The sequence below is a fragment of the Panthera onca genome, chromosome F2, assembly GCF_046562875.1.
Source record: "Panthera onca isolate mPanOnc1 chromosome F2, mPanOnc1 haplotype 2, whole genome shotgun sequence".
Taxonomy (NCBI): Eukaryota; Metazoa; Chordata; class Mammalia; order Carnivora; family Felidae; genus Panthera; species Panthera onca.
The window spans coordinates 72,186,492-72,206,443 of NC_138356.1; the positions used below are offsets into that span (position 1 = coordinate 72,186,492).

Here is a 19,952-nt window from a genome sequence, read left to right on the forward strand (position 1 = left end):
TATGCGCACCAGGCCCCCCCCGGCCCCCCCCCCCCCCCCCCCCCCCCCCCCCCCCGTGCCGGCCCCACCCCTGGCTCCCGCTGCAGAGCAGATCTAAGGAATACTCCCCTGCAGGGCCCTCGGATCTGCCTACTTCATTGCACTTCGCCTACTTCATTGCACTTCGTGGTTCACCCCTGCCTGTGGGGCTAACCTGTCCATAGAAGGCTGGGGGTGGGGTGGCATTGATCCAAGTTCCCTTCAGAAATGGCAGCCAGGGAGCCTACTAGCAGCACACAGGCAGCGCGGGGTCATGGCTGGCGGCCACACGGGCCCTGACCTCAGGGCTCAAGTCTGGTCCCCGCCCTTTGGTTAGCAACTTGACTCTTGGCCGGTTACGACTTGACCTCCCTAAGCTGCAGCCTGCTCGTCTTTAAAGAGGGGAGGAGACCAGGCCAGGTTCCTGGTGCTACAGAGATGAGTCTGGCCGTGCCCCAGGGCCTCAGTGCAGGTGAGCGGTCACTGGGGCAGGCAGGTGCACCTGTTACTTGCGGGGGGGGGGGGGGGGGCTGCTCCAGCCGTTGCAGGGGAGCATCGCTCTCCCGCCAGCCTCCATGCGAGCTCTGTGCCTTTCACCCTCTCGGTCAGTGCGGGCCTGTAGCAGGAGCGCAGACTGAGGGCCCCAGGGACGCCCCCCACCGGGTGGGCCCCACGGTCATCAGTGCTTCTCTGTCCCCCTCCCCCTGAGGGCTTCTCAGGGACAGAGCTTTGGGGTTTGTCTTTGCAACTACAGGTCTGGCATCGTCTCGACACACAGAGAATACCTACCTGGGGAATGTACGAGCTCGGATATTTAAGGTAAGGCACCTCGGCCCTGAGTTACCTACATGCTGAGACCTGGAAAGGTCAGATACCAGCCCGGGTGGGTGAGGACACACGCAGTGGGGAGGGGGCAAAATAGGAGAGGTTGAATTAGAATTACCGTCTCCGCTATCCACGCAGGCCACATTCTGGAAGGAAGATCTAGGATTGGGGAAGAGGAGAAACAAGTAGGGCAGCGAGTGGGGGTGGGAGGAGGCTGTTGCCGAGGCCACAAGGACCTGGGCTCGCCCTGCTGCCATCAGTGACCTTGAGCAAGTCCCTTCAGCCCCATGCGCGGATTTCCTCATCTGAAGATGTGCCCCAAGAGGATTTTCGCTGCACAGGAGACTGAATGCGCATACGGGAAACACAGGCTCATCAACCATCTAGTGGTCCAAGGGCCGAAGGCAAGGAGATCAGAGTTCCTCTGGTTTCTGGCGTCACTGGGGGAGGAATGTCCGAGGCAGCTCGCAGCATCCTGGAGGGGCTGCCTCCGAGGGGGGCAAGTCCTTTAATTTCAGACAGACACCTACCAGGTTTAAAACAATATAGAACCGATGTAACCACTGCAGCACTGATTCGAGAGAAAGCCGGCTTCCCCTTTGCCTGAACTATCCGGATAATTACATTAGCCTGTCCCAGAAATAGCCTGATAGTCACTGGTGTCCACACCGAAGCCCATCTTCCCCGTCAGCACCGTCTGTAGGCTTTATCTGGTCTAGGTGTGTGATAGGCACTAACCTCCACCAACGAGGAACCCGAAGGAATGCCAGGCCAACACTCGAGAGTGTTCAGTGTTGTCGCCTCCAGCCGTTTTCCACCTCTGCTTCCAGGCTGGAACGCTGCGATGGATCCTAGGACGGCACCGGGGCCAGAACCACTCACTTGGACCCAGACTCGGTTGTGTACCAGCCACGGCATGTCCTGCAGGGCAGTGAGGCTTTCTGGGCCTCCTTTTTAATTTTTTTTTTTAATGTTTTATTTATTTTTGAGACAGAGAGAGACAGAGCATGAGCAGGGGAGGGGCAGAGAGACAGGGAGACACAGAATCCAAAGCAGGCTCCAGGCTGTTGGCACAGAGCCCGACGCGGGGCTCGAACCCATAAACTGTGAGATCATGACCTGAGCCGAAGTCGGACACTCAACTGACTGAGCCACCCAGGCACCCCCCTCCTTTTTAAACTCTGTAAAGCTGAGAGGTGCGTGCCTCTTGCTGGGCGGGGCAGGGCTCTCCCCTCTTCACATAAAAAGGAGAAGTGGGTGCATGGAGGTGGGAGTGGGAACGGGGAGGGGGGGGGGTGGGCAAAATGCAGAGGACTTGTTTTGTAAGCCCAGGAAAGTGATGGACGTCTTTATGTCTCCAAAGCTTTGACACAGGAGTGGCTGTGTTATCTACCCACCCACCCGCCGCCCCAAAGCACAGCCAAGCAGGAGCCCTGATTCTCTCCGAATGGAACAGAGTGGACGACTCACAAAATGGCTTGATTTCAGATGTTTGGGATCAACTGAGAATATGTTTATTTAAAAGCAATTTTAAATATTAAAAAAAGTAGAAATTAACACATACAGTACTGAAAAACGGTCACATTAACTCCGTGTGAAATGACAAGTGTACTGATGCCTCGTGGTAACACCCAGACGAGAGTTTGGAATTTATCTAGCGGCACTACGGGGTTCCTATACAACGTGTAGAAGTTCTAGGCAATAAAAAAATAAATAGCAATTGCTGTTCAACAGTAAAATAAGACACAGGCTATTTGCAGAACGTAACTTTCCCCTCTGGGGGAAAAAAGAACTAATTAACTATTTTTTTTCCCCATAAGATTCCATACCTTCAAAATACTATATCATGTACAAAATTGCAGATAGTGGCTCGCTGAGTTTCAGAACAAAGATTCAAACTCGACCAAGATCACCAAAGGTACTTGTCCCTAGCTTTCCTATGTCTCGCGGTAAGCTGGATTAGACAGAACGCAAATTCCTCACGGAAAACAAAAAACCAGAAAGAAAAACACAGAAGGTATCGGAAAAAAACCCAAAGGAACAACTGCATCTGTGGAAGGAGGAGAAAGAACAGACAAGGACTCCGTGTAATTTTAGACATCTAGGTTTTGAGTTTTTTAGAAAACCAGTTTATTTTGAGATCGGCTGAAAATACCGTAGGCCACAAAGACGAACGGTTCTTCAATGCAACTCGGAACGCGTACTTGAATGAACCAGGACGCTCCGTGACTCGGGACGGCGCCTTCCTGGGCCGACGGCCCCGTGAGCCGCCTGGCTCCTGACGCAGGCGGGCTGTGCGCGGCTCGCGGGGGCCGCCGGGCCAGCAACTGCTCAAAACCACTTTCCAGGAACAGCTGGGAAGTCGCGGTGCGGGTGCGTTCACGCAAGGTTTCTTTGTGAGGTGGGTGTTCGGAGTTTTCGCGGCGATCCCTTCAGCAGAGCCGGGCTCCCTACCACTCCCTGAGCGCTGTGGTCCAGGGGGCTTTTCCCACGGGCGCGGGCGGGAGCGCGCGTCTGTGCAACGAGCGTTTCTAAGCCACGCGCTGCCGAGGTTCCCTGCTTAAAAACACCAGCTTTCTATGCTGTTGCCAACAAAGCGGTTTAAGCAAACGCGACGCCACGAGGACACACGGGCCTCGGAATCCAGAGGGCGGCCCCGCCGACTGGGGAACGCTGAAAAGAACGTGCTCTTTTCAGAACCCAGACCGGCGGACAAGACCGAGCGCGCAGGGCGCCCTCAGCGGCCCGATGGCCGCGACTGGGACGGAGAGAACACGGAGGGAGGCTCGCTGCGGGAAGAGCGCCGGTTCACGGCGGCGTTCGAGCACTTGGCCGCGACCTGCCTTGAAGGGAACGGGTTTACTGAAGTCAGCTTAAGGCCGGAAGCCTCACCTACGCCTCGGGTGTCATCAAAAGCACGGAGGAACAGGAGGCTGGCTTCAGCACCCGGATCCTATGGGGGGGTGGGGGGGAAGCCGTGTGAAGGGCCGACTGTTAAATTCTTCTTGAATCCTCTCTTACAGGTTTAAATTGATCAAGGACAAAACTGACAAAATAATGAATTTAAACTGGTGTATCAGGTGCTTTAACACATCGGGAGGATGCTAATTCATAACGGGATACGCAGCTTCACGCTCTGAGAAGGCCAAATGACTGACTAGAAACGGGTATTGTCGCAACCTTATAATTTCTGCTTTAATGGCGATCAAGTTTAAAAAATGTACAGTTCAACTTGTCCGTACTGTTCCTTTATAAAAGGCAGATCTCAGGTAAGCTTCTAAATGCATGCATAATGTAGAGGCTAATGTTTCCTGGCGGTCCTCGGTTCCTGAAAGTTGAACTTCACCAGATGTGTTTTAAGCTTTTGTCAAAATAGTCGTGAAGGATATGTTATTTCTGCATAATGAGGTAATATCTCAGGGGCGGGCACTCGTCACCGTAAGACAGGATAAACCGACCGCGCCTAGCCTGCCCAAGGCGGTGGGGACGGTCAACTGCCACCAAAGGGTTTGGGCCGGTGAGTATTTTATTTTGCTGAAGGAGCAACACTTACGTTTAACCGAGCACTTCTCTGTAATAAATACCAAAGTAGGTTTTTGTGGCTGTGAACCGTGTACACAGACCGCTACAGGCCATTCTGTCACGGAGCTAATTTCACCTGGAGAACAGAACCCACCTCTCTGCTAATGTTGCGTTTTCAGTAACACAATGGAGAATACTGTTTTGTTAGGAACACGAGTCAATTCTACGCCTTTCAACGGCTGCTGGAGACCACTTCTCCTTGCGAAGCCAGCAGCTGCTATATTCCTGTTTCTGTCTGTCTGCTTGGAAAACAGCATAGAGATGTTAAGTGCTAGACGCCAGGGATGGCTTTGGCAAACCAGTAAGGCGCGCCGGGTCCCAGGGCTACCCTAATACTGGCGAAGGCGGAAGACCACAGACTATTTACAACACACACTGCGTTCCCCTCCTGAGGCGGCCCTGGAGTGAGTCCCTCGTTCTGTAACAGCAGCTATATACACGTGTGCACGGGAGTACGTGGAGGCGGCAGTCTTGCGTGAAGATGTGGACAATCTCAAGGTCCTGCTCTTTGCTAGTCAGACAGGATGTGAACAAAGGACACTGGAAAGACCCCCTTCCTTTCAGGCTGTCCTTCGATATGCCCGATCTGCGGGGAGAAAAGAGTCGTCAGTCTGCAGGCGGCCCACGGGCCGGGGGTGCCCCCTCAACCTGGTGAGCTATAGGGCGCTAATGACAAGAAAATACGTGCACCAATAACAGAAGAAGGTAGGACACGCTCAGCGCTTCTCCAGGACCTCACGGCGCCCGCACGCCAGCCCCAAGGGAGGGGAGCGTCCGCGCCTGGGGCCCGCGGTCCCACAAGGGCTGCAGACTCCACGGTCCGCGCTCTTAACCAGGGTGCTCAACCGGCTCTCCCGCTGAGCCTCCTCGCACAAGCCTTGCTAAGCCTTGTCTGAAAAATGGGGCTAAAGGACCCTTTCTCCTCAGGACCCTCGCAAGGTTACACGAAAACCCACACAGATGCGAAGGGCTGGCTTGCCGACCAGACCTGCTCGTTCTGGCTGCCGTGGGGGAAGGAGACCGATAAGGTCTGAGATGGACGGTGGCCTGGGGTCACTTTACGGTCTGCTGCCCGAGCCTGTGAGCCACAGTGCCCAGCAAGAACCTCCTAATTAGCTCAGTTAGGTCCCCATTAATTGCATGAAGGAGAATCCTGTCACAAGCCTTCAGAGCAAAGAGGACACGCACACTGGCTTTAAAGGACAAAAGCAGAGAGTGGACGGATGGTGGCGTTAGGGACCAGGTCGGCTCTCACCTTCATCTACGAAACACCCGCAATGTGGACGGTGGCTGAGGCAGGAGCTGTGGGGGGAGCCCAGGGCTGGTTCCTTTATTCACCGGCTCTTTGACCTGGGGCAGCCCCCGGGGCCCCCCTGGGCCGTGGGGCATGGGCTTCTCATCTTGGAGGCGGAGCTAACGGTAAGACCTGACCTGCTCACCTCGGGCGTCTTACTCAGCTGGCGTCAGGCACGTGAGAGGGTTCTGTCCATCAGAAATCGCTGGTGCCGTGCAAGGCATTATTTTTATGTCTGCTTCGGCAGATGTGCTGACACTACAAACTTTCCACTTACTCCCTCTGGATCCTGTGCTGTCCTCAACACTTTCTTAGCAAGGGATCTGGTCACCGCTTGCTTATAATAACATCACCGTATCATCAAAGGGCATCCTTGTGGGGAGGGGTTACTCACGGCCCATTTCTGAGCAGGAAACAGGCCTCCAGAAGGGACATGCCTCATCCCAGGCCACAGGGCATTGTGAGTGACTCCCACGGGGTCTTCAGAGCCCATCTCCTTGTCATGACTCTCTAGCAGGCTCCACCCCAGGAGGAGGCCCGATCCTAACAGAGGCAGGAGGGGCCCGGGGCTATCCCCACTTGTCCCTCTGGAGCAGGGGGGAGGCACCTCATCCCTCCGGCCGGGGCTTCCCAGCTTCAGCACTCCTGACACCCAGGCCAGCAGCTCTGTTCTCCCAGCACTGCAGCACCCTGGCTTCTACTTGCCAGAGGCCCAGAGCGTCCCCGCTTCCCAGGTCCCCGGCGTCGCTGCTTCAGTCCCAGCAAAATCTCTGTCGCTGTGATCGAGAATCTGCAGTCACTCCAGGCCCAAAGGCAGAAAAGCCAAAGGTACACACGTACGTGTGTGTGTGTGTGTGTGTGTGTGTGTGTGTGTATACGTGCACATGTGCTCTGGGCCCTAGCAGGCTCTGTTGGCAACTGTGAACCACAGGTCCCTTCCCAGCAGACAGAACGGGGTCCCTCTGGGCAGGTGGGGTGCAGGCTGCCAAGGAAGCAGAACCTCCAGGCTGATGCTGGGAACGATCAGAGGACACCATCCCTGATGCCTCCGGCCAGTTGTCACGGGAGGCCCACTCCCGTGGCAGCCAGGACAGCATAGACCTGTCGGCTGCCCTTACAGCCACCGAGAATCTCCAAACAGCCGCTGTGTGAGGGTGACGGTGCCTTTCCGTTCTGACACCTGGGCAGCAGTTTTAATGAAAAAGGGATTTTTATAGATATTTTCACTTAATCCTCTAAAATCAAGTGAGGAAGGTCTGATGGCCCACTTTACAAAGACCGGCCTGCAGGGTGGATTAAGGACCGAGCCTGGGGACAGGGCAGTGGTAAACAGGGACGCAGGCCTCCGAGCCTGAGCCCGGGACGGTGTGTTTTGGGGAGCAGGGCATCGGGCGTCGGGGTCAGAGACGCTCCCGAATCTAGCTGCCTACCATGCTGAACTGTCCTGAGCTCTTCCAGTGAAACGGCAGCAAATACCTGCGGCTCATGGGGGGCATGATAACAAGGTTGTAAAGCAGATGCGTGCGGTAATTCTCCTGAGCCAGTTTCGAAGCCCCACGGCTCTGTTCCTAGCACGACAGCGGTGACAGAAGACACCCAGCGACCACACCAGAGGGTAAGCGAGGCGGCCGGCAGGATCCTGGTGCCGGGCGCTGCTCCTCATCGCGGGGCGGGCACCCCCCGCCCCCTACCCCCCGCACCCTGGTACGTACCCACCACTCCTGGTCTTCCTCCCCCGTGACCACAATCACTTCCCCCTCCATGAAGGTGAGCTCATCGTCATTGTCCGCCTGGCAGTCGTAGATGGTCTTCACTCGCCTCACCTTGTTTTTGCCCTTCAATAAAGAAACTGGGTTTTAGCTGAAAAAAGGACACGCAGACCTCGGCGTGGGCTTTAACCTCCCCGAGCCTCGACTTCTCCCCTGTGGGAGGGGCGGCAGGTCTGCCAGGCGCCCAGGTGCTGTGCGCCGCCTCCCTCTTCCCCGAGCTCTGGGACGGAGCGAATTATGGGCGGGGATCAAAACGCAGCTCCACCGAAAGCCATGAGGCACCCTGCCCTCCCCCCACCCACAACAGCAGCTTGCAGAGATGACAGCAGAGGGTAAAAATGGTGCCGGGAAACATGATGTAAAGAAGAATGTGCATCTTCTGCAGACTGAACGCACGACATGAACACATTCTCAGTCCCCTCACGCAAAGTACCAAGTCAGCACATGCTGGGGAACCAGGATGCAGCGGCCTGGGTGGGAGGCTTCCAGGCAGTTCCCAACAATGTTTTAACGTCTGATCACTTTTCCCTTGGGCTTTTATCTGTTCTGGTTTTTTGCAAACAGAAAGATGGAAATAGAGAAATCATCTTCGAAAGGAGGTTTCTGGTGCCCTGCTCGTTAGATAATTAGTATTACAAAAGGCGAGGTGTGGGGCACCTGGATGGCTCAGTCGGTTAGGTGTCCGACTTCGGCTCAGGTCATGATCTCACGGTTCGTGGGTTCGAGCCCCACATCGGGCTCTGTACTGACAGCTCGGAGCCTGGAGCCTGCTTCAGGTTCTGTGTCCCCCCCCCCCCCCCCCCGCCCCTGCTTGTGCTGTGTCTCTCTCTCTCTCATTTAAAAACCCCCCAAAACCGAGCAGTGTCTCTCAGTGTTTTGGGTCAGCTGACTCCTCCTCTGCATGCTCTGGGCTGTCCCTCAGCCACCCCCTTCCTCTCTGCAGCCCCTCCCGGGGCCAGTGACGCTGGAGGAGCGGCGGCCAAGGCGTCTCAGCTCCGAGGCCCGTAGGCGAGAATTTACAATGGGGAGGATGAAACGACAGCGTCAGACAACCGTGCAAGCGCGTGGTGTGGGCCGGAAACTGCACCCGGCGAGGCCAGCAGCGGCGCCCGGGGTCTCGGAGGTTGCCTTCGGGGGGAGTGAGCGCACGTGCCACACCGCCCAGGGCGGCCTCCGAGCCGTGGACAGGGGGCTGTGTTGGTCCCTCCTCTCCTCCGGGGCGGAAGGGACACACTTCTGCTGCAACGCTGTTCTTACAGAGGGCGAGGGCAGAACCGCACGCAGCGGGCGGCCCTTCTGCTCCCTCGGGGACTGTGCTCCTTGGCCTGGGCCGCCAGTGCCCCCCACCAAGGGCACGCTGAATCTTCCTGGAGCCCTGCCCCAAAGAAGGGTTTTTTGGGCAAAAAGCATTTTTATATTAGAATAAAACCGACATATTACAGAGCAGGAAGCGTTTCATGAAAACGAGGGAGTGTGAGATTTCAACCGAGTTCTGCACGTGCAAGTCCCCTGGGCTTTGCCTCCACCTCCTCCAGGAAGATGCGGTGAGAAGCAGAGAGCAGATCTGCAGAATCCGGAGACGGAACCTGCTCTCCTGTGACTCTAGGAGAGGAGGACTCTGGTCCTCCAGGCTCTTGGAGCTCAGTGTCTGCAAGGCGCCAGCTTGGTGCCACTGTCACTGCACTTAACTGCCTGTGAGCTGGCTCGGTGACTGCACTGGCTCCTTTCTGTGTACGGGGAAACTGAGGCCCCGAGAGGGTAAGTAACGGGCCCAGGTCACGCAGCCGGAGCGTGAGGCCCCCCCGCTGGAGTGCAACGCCCGTGTCCCTGACCGCCGGGCTCTGCTCTGGCTCGATGCCAGGGGAGGCGAGCAGGCCTGTGCTGCTTCTGGGCCCGCTGGAGCACGTGCCCTCCCGCGGGGCCCCGGAGCGCAGCAGCGGGCTCACGAAAGCCTCAAACGCGGCGCCTACCCACCGTATTGATTTTCCTGGGCAGCGGGACGGGCGTCTCTGGCAGAGTGGGCGTGAGGTCGTTGGAGTCTTCGGATGCTTGCTTTTGGATGGTGTCTCGGGACTGCACGTTCGGGGAGAGATCCACCGGGTGTGACTTCTGGGTGACGTCTGGGGGCTGCTGGGCCTTGGGCGACACGTCCCCAGCCTGGGACTTCGCCAGCAGGTCTCCCAGCTGCGGTTTGGGAGGGAGGTCCTTCATCTGTGGCTTGGGGGGTAAGTCTGCCAGCTGGGGCTTGGGGGGCAGGTCTCCCAGCTGGGGCTTGGGGGGCAGGTCTCCCGGCTTAGGAGGCAAATCTCCCATTTGGGGTTTGGGACCCAGTTCTGTGGGCTTCGGGGGCAGGTCTCCGGGTGGTGGCTTCTGTGGTAGGTCTGCCAACTGTGAGGACTTCTGAAAGATCTCGGGCGGGATGTTGGCTTTGTCCAGGGAGAGGTGATGGCTGGTTTCTGTTTTCCTTAGTGCCACTGTGGGAAGCAACCACAGAGAGGGAGGTCACTGGAGGGCACCACGAGGCGGGGAAGCGCTGCCCCCTCCATCCATCAGTCCCCAGGAGGACCGAGGGACAGTGAGTGGCCGCTCCGGGGCCGGACCCAGGCACACACTGCCCGTCCTTAGAAGATAAAAGTTGGAGGCCTGGAAGGCGTCCACATTACAGTGTGTTATTTCACACCTCAGTTATGTAGGAACGGGATGTGCAAACTAATCCAGAATTTAAAAAACATGACTGTTTAAATTAAAAAAAAAAAAACAGCAACCATAATACAAACAGGTTATAAAGTTTTCCACAAGCCTACCACCTAAATGTAGCCATTTAAAGTAAGGGGACAGGGTGTCTGGGTGGCTCAGTCGGTTAAGCATCCGACTTTGGCTTGGGTCATGATCTTGAGGTTTGGGAGTCTGAGCCCCACGTCAAGCTCTCTGCTGTCGGCACGGAGCCCACTTCAGATCCTCTGTCCCCCTCTCTCTGCCCCTTCCTTCCCAAATAAACAAAAAATACAGTACTGGGTCATATTTCCTCCTGGACTTTTCTGTATGTTTTCCACAGATAAAATGTTTATCTGCCTTTATCTATACGCTGCTTTAGGAAGAGTATTTGCCAGTTCAATAAAGTTCCTTTGGCAACAGTATGTACTTTTTAATGTTGCGTTCTGTTCTGTGGCTGTCTCATAATTTATGATGAATTCCTCACGTTCACACATTTCACACGCTACATAAGGTAAGAGATGAAAAGGCTTCTCCCCTCACCCACCCCAATCCTTCGAGGTAACCTCTGCAACGTTTTGGTGACACAGGTCCTTCTACTTACGAATGTATCTTTTAGAAACCCTACGTGGCATTTTCACGTACTTTGGAACTTTGTTTTCTGCCTATTTAATGTGTTTGGGAGGATTTCCTAGGCAGGTCCCCCCCACTCCCTGTGTGGCTGCGGCCGGAATACCGCACCGCCTGGGGATTCCAGTTCGTCAAACCATACCCACAGCTCTACTGGTAGGACCCAAGATCCTACGGACATGTCCAAGGCCACACCACCTGGTACTTACCTGCTGTGTGATCTTGGGCAGATTACACAACCTCCCTGTGCCTCACCTTCCTTATTTCTAAAACATGAGTCAGTACAGGTCAAGAGTTTGCCAACAGGACCTGGCAGGCTCTAAGCATTATATAAGAGCATTATCACACTGTCAGACAGGGTTGCTGGAGGCGAGGGTTCACATTTTCACTTATTCTTATAACTCGGGCTCCTGGTACAGAGCCAAGTACACAGTAGACATTCATTCAGCAAGGAAGTAGCTGACTAAGGCACATGGAGTAAGTCAAACTAAGGACGCTATTCTAAAAGTACAACATATTCCCAAAGATATTCTCAAAATTTATTTAAAAAAAAAAAGAAATAAAAGATGAATGCTGGTGTTGTAAACTGTCACAGGCTGTACCGTAGCTGTTTCTGCTCATGGCCTGCTCAGCCATGTCCCTTCCTAAGGAAATCAAATTCAAGGGCACGCTGCTCGCGGGCTGGCCCTTGAGCTCCAGCTGGTGTGGCTGAGCTCAAAGAGTTCAAGCAAGCCAGATTCCTCTCTCCCAAGTCACCAACGGGGTGAGCGCAAGGCAGAGGCTGGCAATGACGGGGCAAAGCTGGGGGATCCCCCGAGGCGGTGGGCGTGGCAAGCCTCTCTGTGAGCCACTCCTGGGGGAACAGACACTAAGTCCTGGGCAGAGAGAACCCCAAACCATGCAGCTCCAGTGCAAGGAATCTATCCTAGAAAAAGGATCAAAGCCAGGCCATGAGATGCTCGCACTTGAATGTTCAGCACTGCATCGGTCACAGCGCCAAAGCTTCATGCTGTGTGGACGTAGAACGACCAGGCCTACGTAGCCCCTCATGGCACCAGACAATGGACTATGATGCAGCCGGTAAAAGCCGGATGGTGTGTAATTTGTTATGGAGAATGTTGTTGATTTGTTGTGTGAAAAAAAACAAACCAACAACTCCAGCTTAAATCGAAACCTAAAACAAAGCACAGAATAAAGGATATATACCAAATTGTTTTTATATTGGCAGATAGAAGACTTCGGGTGATTCGTGTTTTTCTTCTTTTTTCGGTTGTATTTTTTGAAAACCTTCTGGAATGAATACATGTACTTTTGTAATCGGTAGAAACAAGATAAGGGGTTTCTTCCCTAGGGAAGCTTGCCCAACCTTTGCCTATTCTATTTCCAAGCTGGTTTTGCGTTTTCCCCTCTCGAATTAAAAGTCCTTTCTGAACTGCCTTTTTAACTCGGAAGGGTTGACAAGCTGATTGTCCCCGCAAACTGGACTCCAGAGAGCACGTTGCTAGAGTGAGGCCCAGTAAGAACAAAAAAGGAATGAGAAGTCCACCCTCCACCCCCACTCCCTGCAGAAACCTGGGAGGTTATGGTGTAGCTGGTTCGCATGGGCTGGACTGGGTGGAAAGCACGCGGATACAGCCCCTTTGAAAAGCAACATGACCCAGAGTCCGGCCTATTAAACACTCTTCCCTTGGCCGTGATCATTCTACTCCTGGGAATGGCTTCTAAGAGCATAATTGAGGAACAGGAGGCAGAGGAAGAAAAACCCTGCAAACTCCTGGCCCAGACTCCCGACAGAAGGGGTTGCTGCACACAGGCTTGTGTGACATTGGGCCGATACTCGACTGCCGGCCACCGGCCTCGAGGAGTGGTTTTGACAGGGGGGAGGACTGGATCCGGGCTTTGAGCACTGACAGCTGCACGCTTCCCACAAAGAGAGACCATCAGACGGCGTCCGCCTCTGGACGAAAGGACACCCAGCCCCCAGGCAGTAGCTCTGCTACGGTCTGAACCTGTATCTGACTGGGTCTCTAGGTCCCACGTCCAACGGACAGGAGAACCAGAGAATACAAGCACGTGTTAAAACAACCGCACGGGGATGCGGTCAGCAAATTCCAAACCGGAGAAACCTGTGAGGACAGATAACCCAGTTCCTTCCACAATAAATCACCGGAAAAGGAGAGACATGCAAGGGAAACCATGAGCCAAGACGCTCAAGAGACAAATCAGTCAGGTGTTAACATGTGGACCTTATTTCATTCTATCTTGTCTTAAACGATTTGTTAAAGAAGAAAAGGGGGGGGGGGTGTGGGTTGCCTCAGTTGGTTGGGCGTCCGACTCTTGATTGTGGCTCAGGTCATGATCCCAGGGTTGTGGGATGGAGCCCTGTGTGGGGCTCTGCACTGAGAGTGGAGCCTGCTTGGGATTCTCTCTCTCTCTCTCTCTCTCTCTCTCTCTGGCCCCCCCCACCCCATTTCCCTCTCTTCCCCACTCGAGCTCTAAAATTAAAGAAAAAAAGACAGGCATTTATGAGATAATTAGAAATGTAAACTGGGTATTTGAAAGTACTAAGAAATTTTTTATTTTTATTTATTTATTTATTTATTTATTTAATTTAATTTATTTTTTTTTATTTTTATTTTGAGAGAGAGAGCACGAGCTTGGAACGCCGTTCCAGAGTTGGGGGGGGGGGTGGGGTTAGTGCATAAGCATGGGGTCCACCTGAGGACACGGCCTGCTGCTTCCTGGGTGCCAAGTACAGGCAGCCGGGGACATGTGGTGGTGAGCGTGGGGCAGAGTGGGCTTACGTCCTGTTCACGGAGAAAGCAGAAGCGAAGTTGTTTCGGGGAGAACAGGAGGTGTGAAGGACAGGAGAGCTACGGTGGTGGCAAGTCAGTAGATCCCGCAGATGGAGAGCACCGGGTCGCACCCGAGGCCCGTGTGAGCTCAGCGGTCTTGACCGCTTCTCGGACCGCTCTACGGTCCTGACTGTGCCCTCCAGCACGTCCAAGTGCGTGGAGTCAGCCCAGGGCTGGTCAAGCGGGCAGAGCCAGCACAGCAGGGGCGCGGAAGGTGAGGGAGAGCACTCGGGGAGATTTTGGCTCCGGAGGGGATGTGGGACAGTGAGAAGGTGGCAGTGGCCAGGGTGGGGGTGTCACAGAAGGGGCTAAGAATCGCCAGGGTTTGGGTGCAGGAGGAAGGGAGCCGGACAGGCAGGTGGAAGGAATCAGTGGTGAGGCGTGATGGGCAGAGAAGAGTGCAGGGCTGAATGTGGGGCCGGTTGTGGAGGAGTGGCGACAGGGCCAGGGAAACACCTCAAACTTCTCTGGGATCAGGACAGCCCTCTGGGCTGAGGTTAAAAAACAACAACAACAATAAAACAATGACTTGAGATAAAGGCTTCCTAAATCCAGGGGACGCTTCCTTTGTGTTCCTTGGAGAATGAACTGGCAGCCACCTGGGACTCCCTGGTACTACACAGGAGCCTGGGCAGCACCCCTCCAAATATGTCACTTTACTAAAGACCTCTGGAGCGGGGTGGATCCCAGCTCTCCGCCACGAATCCCTCACTTTGACTTCTGGGGTCAAAGGTCTTGCCGTGGCCACCAAAACCCACGGAGCAGCCACGAGTCCTCTGAGCCTCCACCGGCACCTAACGTGGGCCCTCTGGCCTGTGGGCCTAGGTGAGGACGGGCAGAATGAACCAAGCACGTCTGGGGGTGTTCTCCCAGCTCCCAAGCAGGAGCTGGCAACAAAGAAGAGGGAGCAGATAAGGTGACGGGACATGCTGGTCTTACGGATGAAAAGCTCCATCAGGATTAAAGAAGATTTGGTCAAAGGACCGAGTGTCTCTGCTTGGAGAGGAGGCAGCACTTAGAGACACTGCTTTCTTGTCCTTCTCAGAGCATGCGTCCCTCTGCTTTGCATGAGGGGTGCCATCCCAGGGAAGAATTTCTGTGCCCCCCAGCAGCAAGGTGCTTTCTGAAGCATGATCTCATTTCGTCCCCACGAAGCCTCACGAAGCAGGCATTCTTGCCCACATTTGCAAGTGAGGACTTGGAGGCTTCGGGAAGCTTCCGGGTCCACCGTCCAGGCGGCATGGTGAGTGAGCGGTAGAGCTGGTGCTGGTTCCCAGGTCTCTGACCATGTGTGCAAGGGAAGGAATGGCATGCCCATCCCTGGGATGATCACGTGCCTTCTGGAGAAGGACTGTGGTTTTTGGGAAAAGTATGGTGTTTTGCTAACCACAGAATCGGAGTTTATAAGTATCCTTCTTCATTGAACAAACATTAACTGGGCACCTGCCAGGTGCTGCTTCAGGCGTCTGGGACCAAGCCATGAACTAAAGAGACAGAGACACCTGTCCCCTGGAAGGCACAGTGATACTCCAGTTAGGTGAACACAAGAGAGAGGAGTCTTACCTTTCTGAGGTAGTTTAGGAAGAACTCTTGGGCCAAGGGCAGTCTTTGCAGAGCCGGTGCTGATTAATAAATAAGAATCATTTAGGATCTCAAAATGCTAGAATATCATTAATGATGTAATATTCAAGGAAATCATAGGAGTTTGGTGAATTCTCTAAAAACCCTTCCAAAATTTCTTTAATGAAAGATTACAGTCTATTTCCCACAATTCAAGATTTGCCTGGCCAGGGAGGACCCAGGACAGGATGAAAAGGCCAAGCCTGTGAAAGTGAAAACTGCCTGCCCTTCTCCCTGGACACCTGTCCACAGAAGTACCGACTGAGAGCATCTGTCCCCACAAAACCTCGGTCAGTCCTCTCATGGGATACAGTCTCTCAACCTAAGTCTTCAGCCCCCATGTCCAGGTGAGGAAAAACTGAAGTCTGTGGAGTTTCAGTGACCAGCAGAGGGTCCAAAGGCAGGCCAGGGTGGGGGAGGGGGGGGACATAAATTCAGACCCCTCTCTGTCCATCGCCAGAGCCCTGATATCCTCCATGGCCCCAGAGCAGATTGTTTGGGTTCTCAGACCCCCAGGCTCTCCCTGAGCTCTCCTTCCCCTTGGAGCACTTACACAACGAGTGGGGAAAAACACCCAAGTCTCGGGAACAGAAGCCCACTCCAGGTGGTCCAAATAACCGAATGTTCCTCCCCACGCCCCTGCCGCCGCTGAAATGCCCGGGCTGCAGGTGGCACCTGTTGGCTTCAGCGGGAGGCGGTAGCTACTCTCAGGACACCGAGCACTGCAGACTCCCAGAGCGACAGCAGCCGAGCGCCCAAGTCCTCTGTGCCAAGGGCCCCTTTCAAGCTCTCATTTGTCTTTTTCTGTCCTATGATGTCCTAAGAATTGGCTTGTTCCTCTTTCTCTCCTAACTGCATTTAAAGGAAGAGGGAAAGCCAAGCCAACCAAACAACACAGAGTCAAAGATGATGAAGTGCACGTGTTCTCAGCCGCTGGCCTCCAACCACCCTCGGTCCTAACTGCTCTCTCCTCAGCTCCTGGATCCCCTGGCCCCAGGCCAGGGAGGGCCGTGAAGTCCCTGTGAATCTGGAAACAGTGAACACACAGGGGTTCGCCTCAAACACCTCTGGAGCGTGTGTATTCCCGGCCTTGGCATCTTCTCAGGGAAGCACCTGCCGGCTACTGACGTGAGCACGGTGGTTACTCCTGACCCAGGCCCCGGGCCCTGGGCCACCACTGAACGCCTGTGGGCCCGGGCTTCTTCCCACGGAAACGAACACGAGGCCGCTGCTGTGTGCGTGTGTGTGTGTGTGTGTGTGTGTGTGTGTGTGTGCGCGAGCAGCCCGATTCCGTTCAAAAAGCACTCGGTAGGTGTCAGACGCTCTGCCCCTCTGGAAGAAGACCCCAGAACTGAAGTTTGCGTCCCCCAGAGGGGGGCGGACGGGCGATGGAATGGGAATGACAGGCGGGACGCGAGGGAAGGGGACGATGGGATGCAGAGTCTGGAGGACAGCTGTTTGCGTCCAGCTCTGACATTGCCACCACTTAACCTCTCAACCTTTCGGGGCTGTTTCCTCATCTGTAAAACTGAGGAAATAGTAATCGGCCTATCTTGCGAGGCTGTAAAGACCAAATGGGGCAGGGGTGCTAAAATAAATGAGGACTTTGTTTCTGTCTCATTTGATAAAACTCTGGAAAGCTACCCCGGCACGCCAGCTGACTCTCTCTCCCCAAGGTTTTGGGGCTGGAAGTGTCTTTGTGTCTTTATCTCAGACCGGGCCTCTAGAGAAAACCCTTGGCGTCGGGATTGGGTGAATGTTGCCCACAGAAGATCTTCCGAAATATCCCGTTTCAGTGAAAGGAGGGAAGGAAGGAATGCTGCTTTCAGCATAGCCAAAGAAAACCTCGCAAACGGGGCCCTTGGAGAGAGTCCTACTGTTAGGTTTGAAAACCTCTGGGCTGTCGGGCTTCCCTGAGGACTGCCTTCATTCCCAAGTCCGCAAAAAGGAGTCAAGAGGGAAAGTAACAAAACAGAGCTACTTGTTAAAATACTAAAATTAAAATCTCCTCCTGGTAAGACTCTGTAACATTAGGGAAGTGGGGTCTGTCCCTCCCCGCCCAGGGACCCTGGATGGAGGAGAGCCGTGCCGCTCACAGACGTACTGGGCAAGAGCGGCTCGCACGGCTGGCCACGAGACACGTGAGCGTGCCCACTGTGAACACTGAGCTCCTCACGACCAGCCTCGGCTGGTGGGCCACACTTTGGGTAGACTGCCACTAAAACCCATTCCTAGAATTCGCAACAGTCACCCGTGATCCCCACCGGGGGAGAAAGCAGGAAGGCGGCTTACCTCGATTGCTGAGATAGTCCCTCAAACTTATTTGCAGTCTTACTTGACGATGATGGACCCACATCGTTCCCTGCAGGGAAAACCAGAGGCAGAGTCACACCTTCAGACAGGGAAACGGAATAGAGGGATGTAGGACTTCGCAGACAGGCACCCCTTTGGTTCCAGAAGGGAATTTAAAAAACCCAAGCTAGAACGGTATGCACTTCTAACTTTAAAACAAAACACAACGAAACAAAACCAAAGCATTGGCTTGGGTTCTGACGATGTTTTTCTTGCTATTAAAGGAGTATGTTGCAAAGATGTGCAGCCTGCTCCCAGGCGAGGCCTCTAAGGTCACGGGGCTTTGGGGATGTCCTACTGCCTCAGGATCTTGTCCTCAGCTTCGGGGCAGGGAGAGAAGAGCCAAACCTCAAACTCACCTGGAGGTTCCTGTGTCAGGAGACTAGCCCTGGGAGCCAGACTCAGAAGAAATACACAACCCACAAACTGTGTGTGTGTGTGTGTGTGTGTGTGTGTGCATGCACATGGAGGTGGCCACCGTTCAGCAGGGTGGTGATAACCGGCCAGGAATCTGATCGTTCAAACATGCACTTATTAAGCATCTACCGTGTGCAAGGCATGAATGTGGAGCAGGAGGCACAAAAGCAAATGAAATGTCACTGCTCTTGCAGAGTCTGTGATCTGGCCTGGGAGACGTACACACACCAAGTATAGTGACCACGCGGGATGAGAGGAGTGTTGCACAGGGTTGGGTGCTATGAAAGAAAAACGTGTCCAACTGGTAAGAGGAACACAGAGAGTCCTTTTGGGGGACATGCACCTGAACGCTGATGCATTTTCTCACGGCGGAGCGGCAGAACCAGATACGTGCTCTGCGTCCAGAAGGCGGAAAGCCTGGCTAGAATAAAGGGGGCTCTTTTGTGATCCGTCCCATGGTGGGAGGAGCACAGAGCCCCAAGCTGCCAGGCTCTCCTGGAGGAATCCCGGCGAACCTGCAGGGGGGGCGGTGGTCTCCGTGTTCTAGCTCATTTCCTTGCCTGCCTTTCCCAAGGTCCCTTTCGTCCCCTAGACACCCACAGTATCTCCCAGGTGCCGCCGGGAAGGGGCTTCGCTGAGGAGGCTCAGAAACAGGAGGGCGGCTGCAGAGGACAGCCCTAGGCAAAGCACTGAGCTCTGCGTCCTACGGGGCGGGTCTGCTCCATAGCACCTACGGCTGCCCAAATGCTTCTCCTCCTCACAATGACATGAACAGCTGGTGTCATTATCCTCATTCTGAAGATGAGGAAACGAGGGTAAGTGAACAATGGCTGTAAGTCACATGGCTACATGACGTACCTGGAAGTCTCCACCGTGAGTCTACAGACTTTTCACTGCCCATCATGATGGCCCGATAGCAATTATCAATAATAGCGACTACCGCTCATTGGGCACTTACTGTGAGTGAGGTAAGGTAGACGCACATCACGGGAATCACGTCTACGGCACGCGTAATACGGTTCCCCTCCATTTTGTTCATGAAGAAACATGAAGCAGTAAAGCCGAGCCCAAGGTCAAGTAGCTGGCAGGGGTGAGAGCTGTGATACAGAGTGGAGCAGCCTGCTACCAGGATGTGTACTAAACTCCCACCTTCTATCAGTGCCTGTCCTGGATGGCGGGGGAGGCTGGCACAGGGCGAAGACGAGGAGAACTTTCTGTAACTCTAGGACACTGATGCGAGGGGAAAGCTAAACTGGCGTTACCAGGACCCAAGACTTTCAAATACAGCTTTATTTTAGTAGGATGCTCCTTCTAACCATCAGTGTATTTCCATGAGCCAGCACTAATACCGAAGGACTCCTCTGGCAGCCTCTCACAAAATCCTCTGAGCTGTGAATGATGTTCAGGTAGGCGTTTCTTTTCAGCCTGGTGCTCGATGTGAGTCCTTAGGACTGGCTAGCAAATCTCACACTTTCAGACTTACAGGAGCCATAATAATCAAAATGGCAGAGAAAGCTCTACGTTAGGGCAAACTACTGTATCTGGTAATTCCCTTTTCGGGTGGAAAACATTCCAAATCAGCGATTCTTCGCCGTTATGTGCAAGACTGACCACGAGACCATTAGGGTTGCAGAAAGCCCCTCGCGCTGCCTGTGGCCACCTACTCTGCTGTCACACAGATAAGCCATCACACCAGGGGCTGTGGCCTGACACCTGCAGCCCCAGTGTCCAGGGTCCTCATTTGACCCTGCTCTCTGGCCACTCGAGGGGGCTCTCCGTCTCCAAAGACACTGTGATTTTATGCCTCAGTAACTTTGCCCGTCTCTTCTCTCTGCGACACCTAACCCCTCCCACCCGTGCCGAACTCCTGGAACTCCT

The 19,952-nt window shown here is 54.4% G+C and overlaps 1 protein-coding gene across 6 annotated transcripts in view; it reads right to left on the reverse strand.

The window, feature by feature from the left end:
- Positions 1 to 2,321: 2,321 nt before the first annotated feature.
- Positions 2,322 to 19,952, reverse strand: part of ASAP1 (ArfGAP with SH3 domain, ankyrin repeat and PH domain 1) — a 346,739-nt gene continuing 329,108 nt past the window's right edge. For all 6 annotated transcript variants that reach the window (XM_078441687.2, XM_078441686.2, XM_078441688.2 and 3 more), the window contains 5 exons: positions 17,598 to 17,667; positions 15,249 to 15,307; positions 9,463 to 9,962; positions 7,432 to 7,554; positions 2,322 to 5,011 (listed from right to left, as the gene is read on the reverse strand). In XM_078441687.2, coding sequence (XP_078297813.1) covers positions 4,937 to 5,011; positions 7,432 to 7,554; positions 9,463 to 9,962; positions 15,249 to 15,307; positions 17,598 to 17,667 — 827 coding nt within the window. In that variant the 3' untranslated portion in view covers positions 2,322 to 4,936. The remainder of the gene's footprint in view (positions 5,012 to 7,431; positions 7,555 to 9,462; positions 9,963 to 15,248; positions 15,308 to 17,597; positions 17,668 to 19,952) is intronic.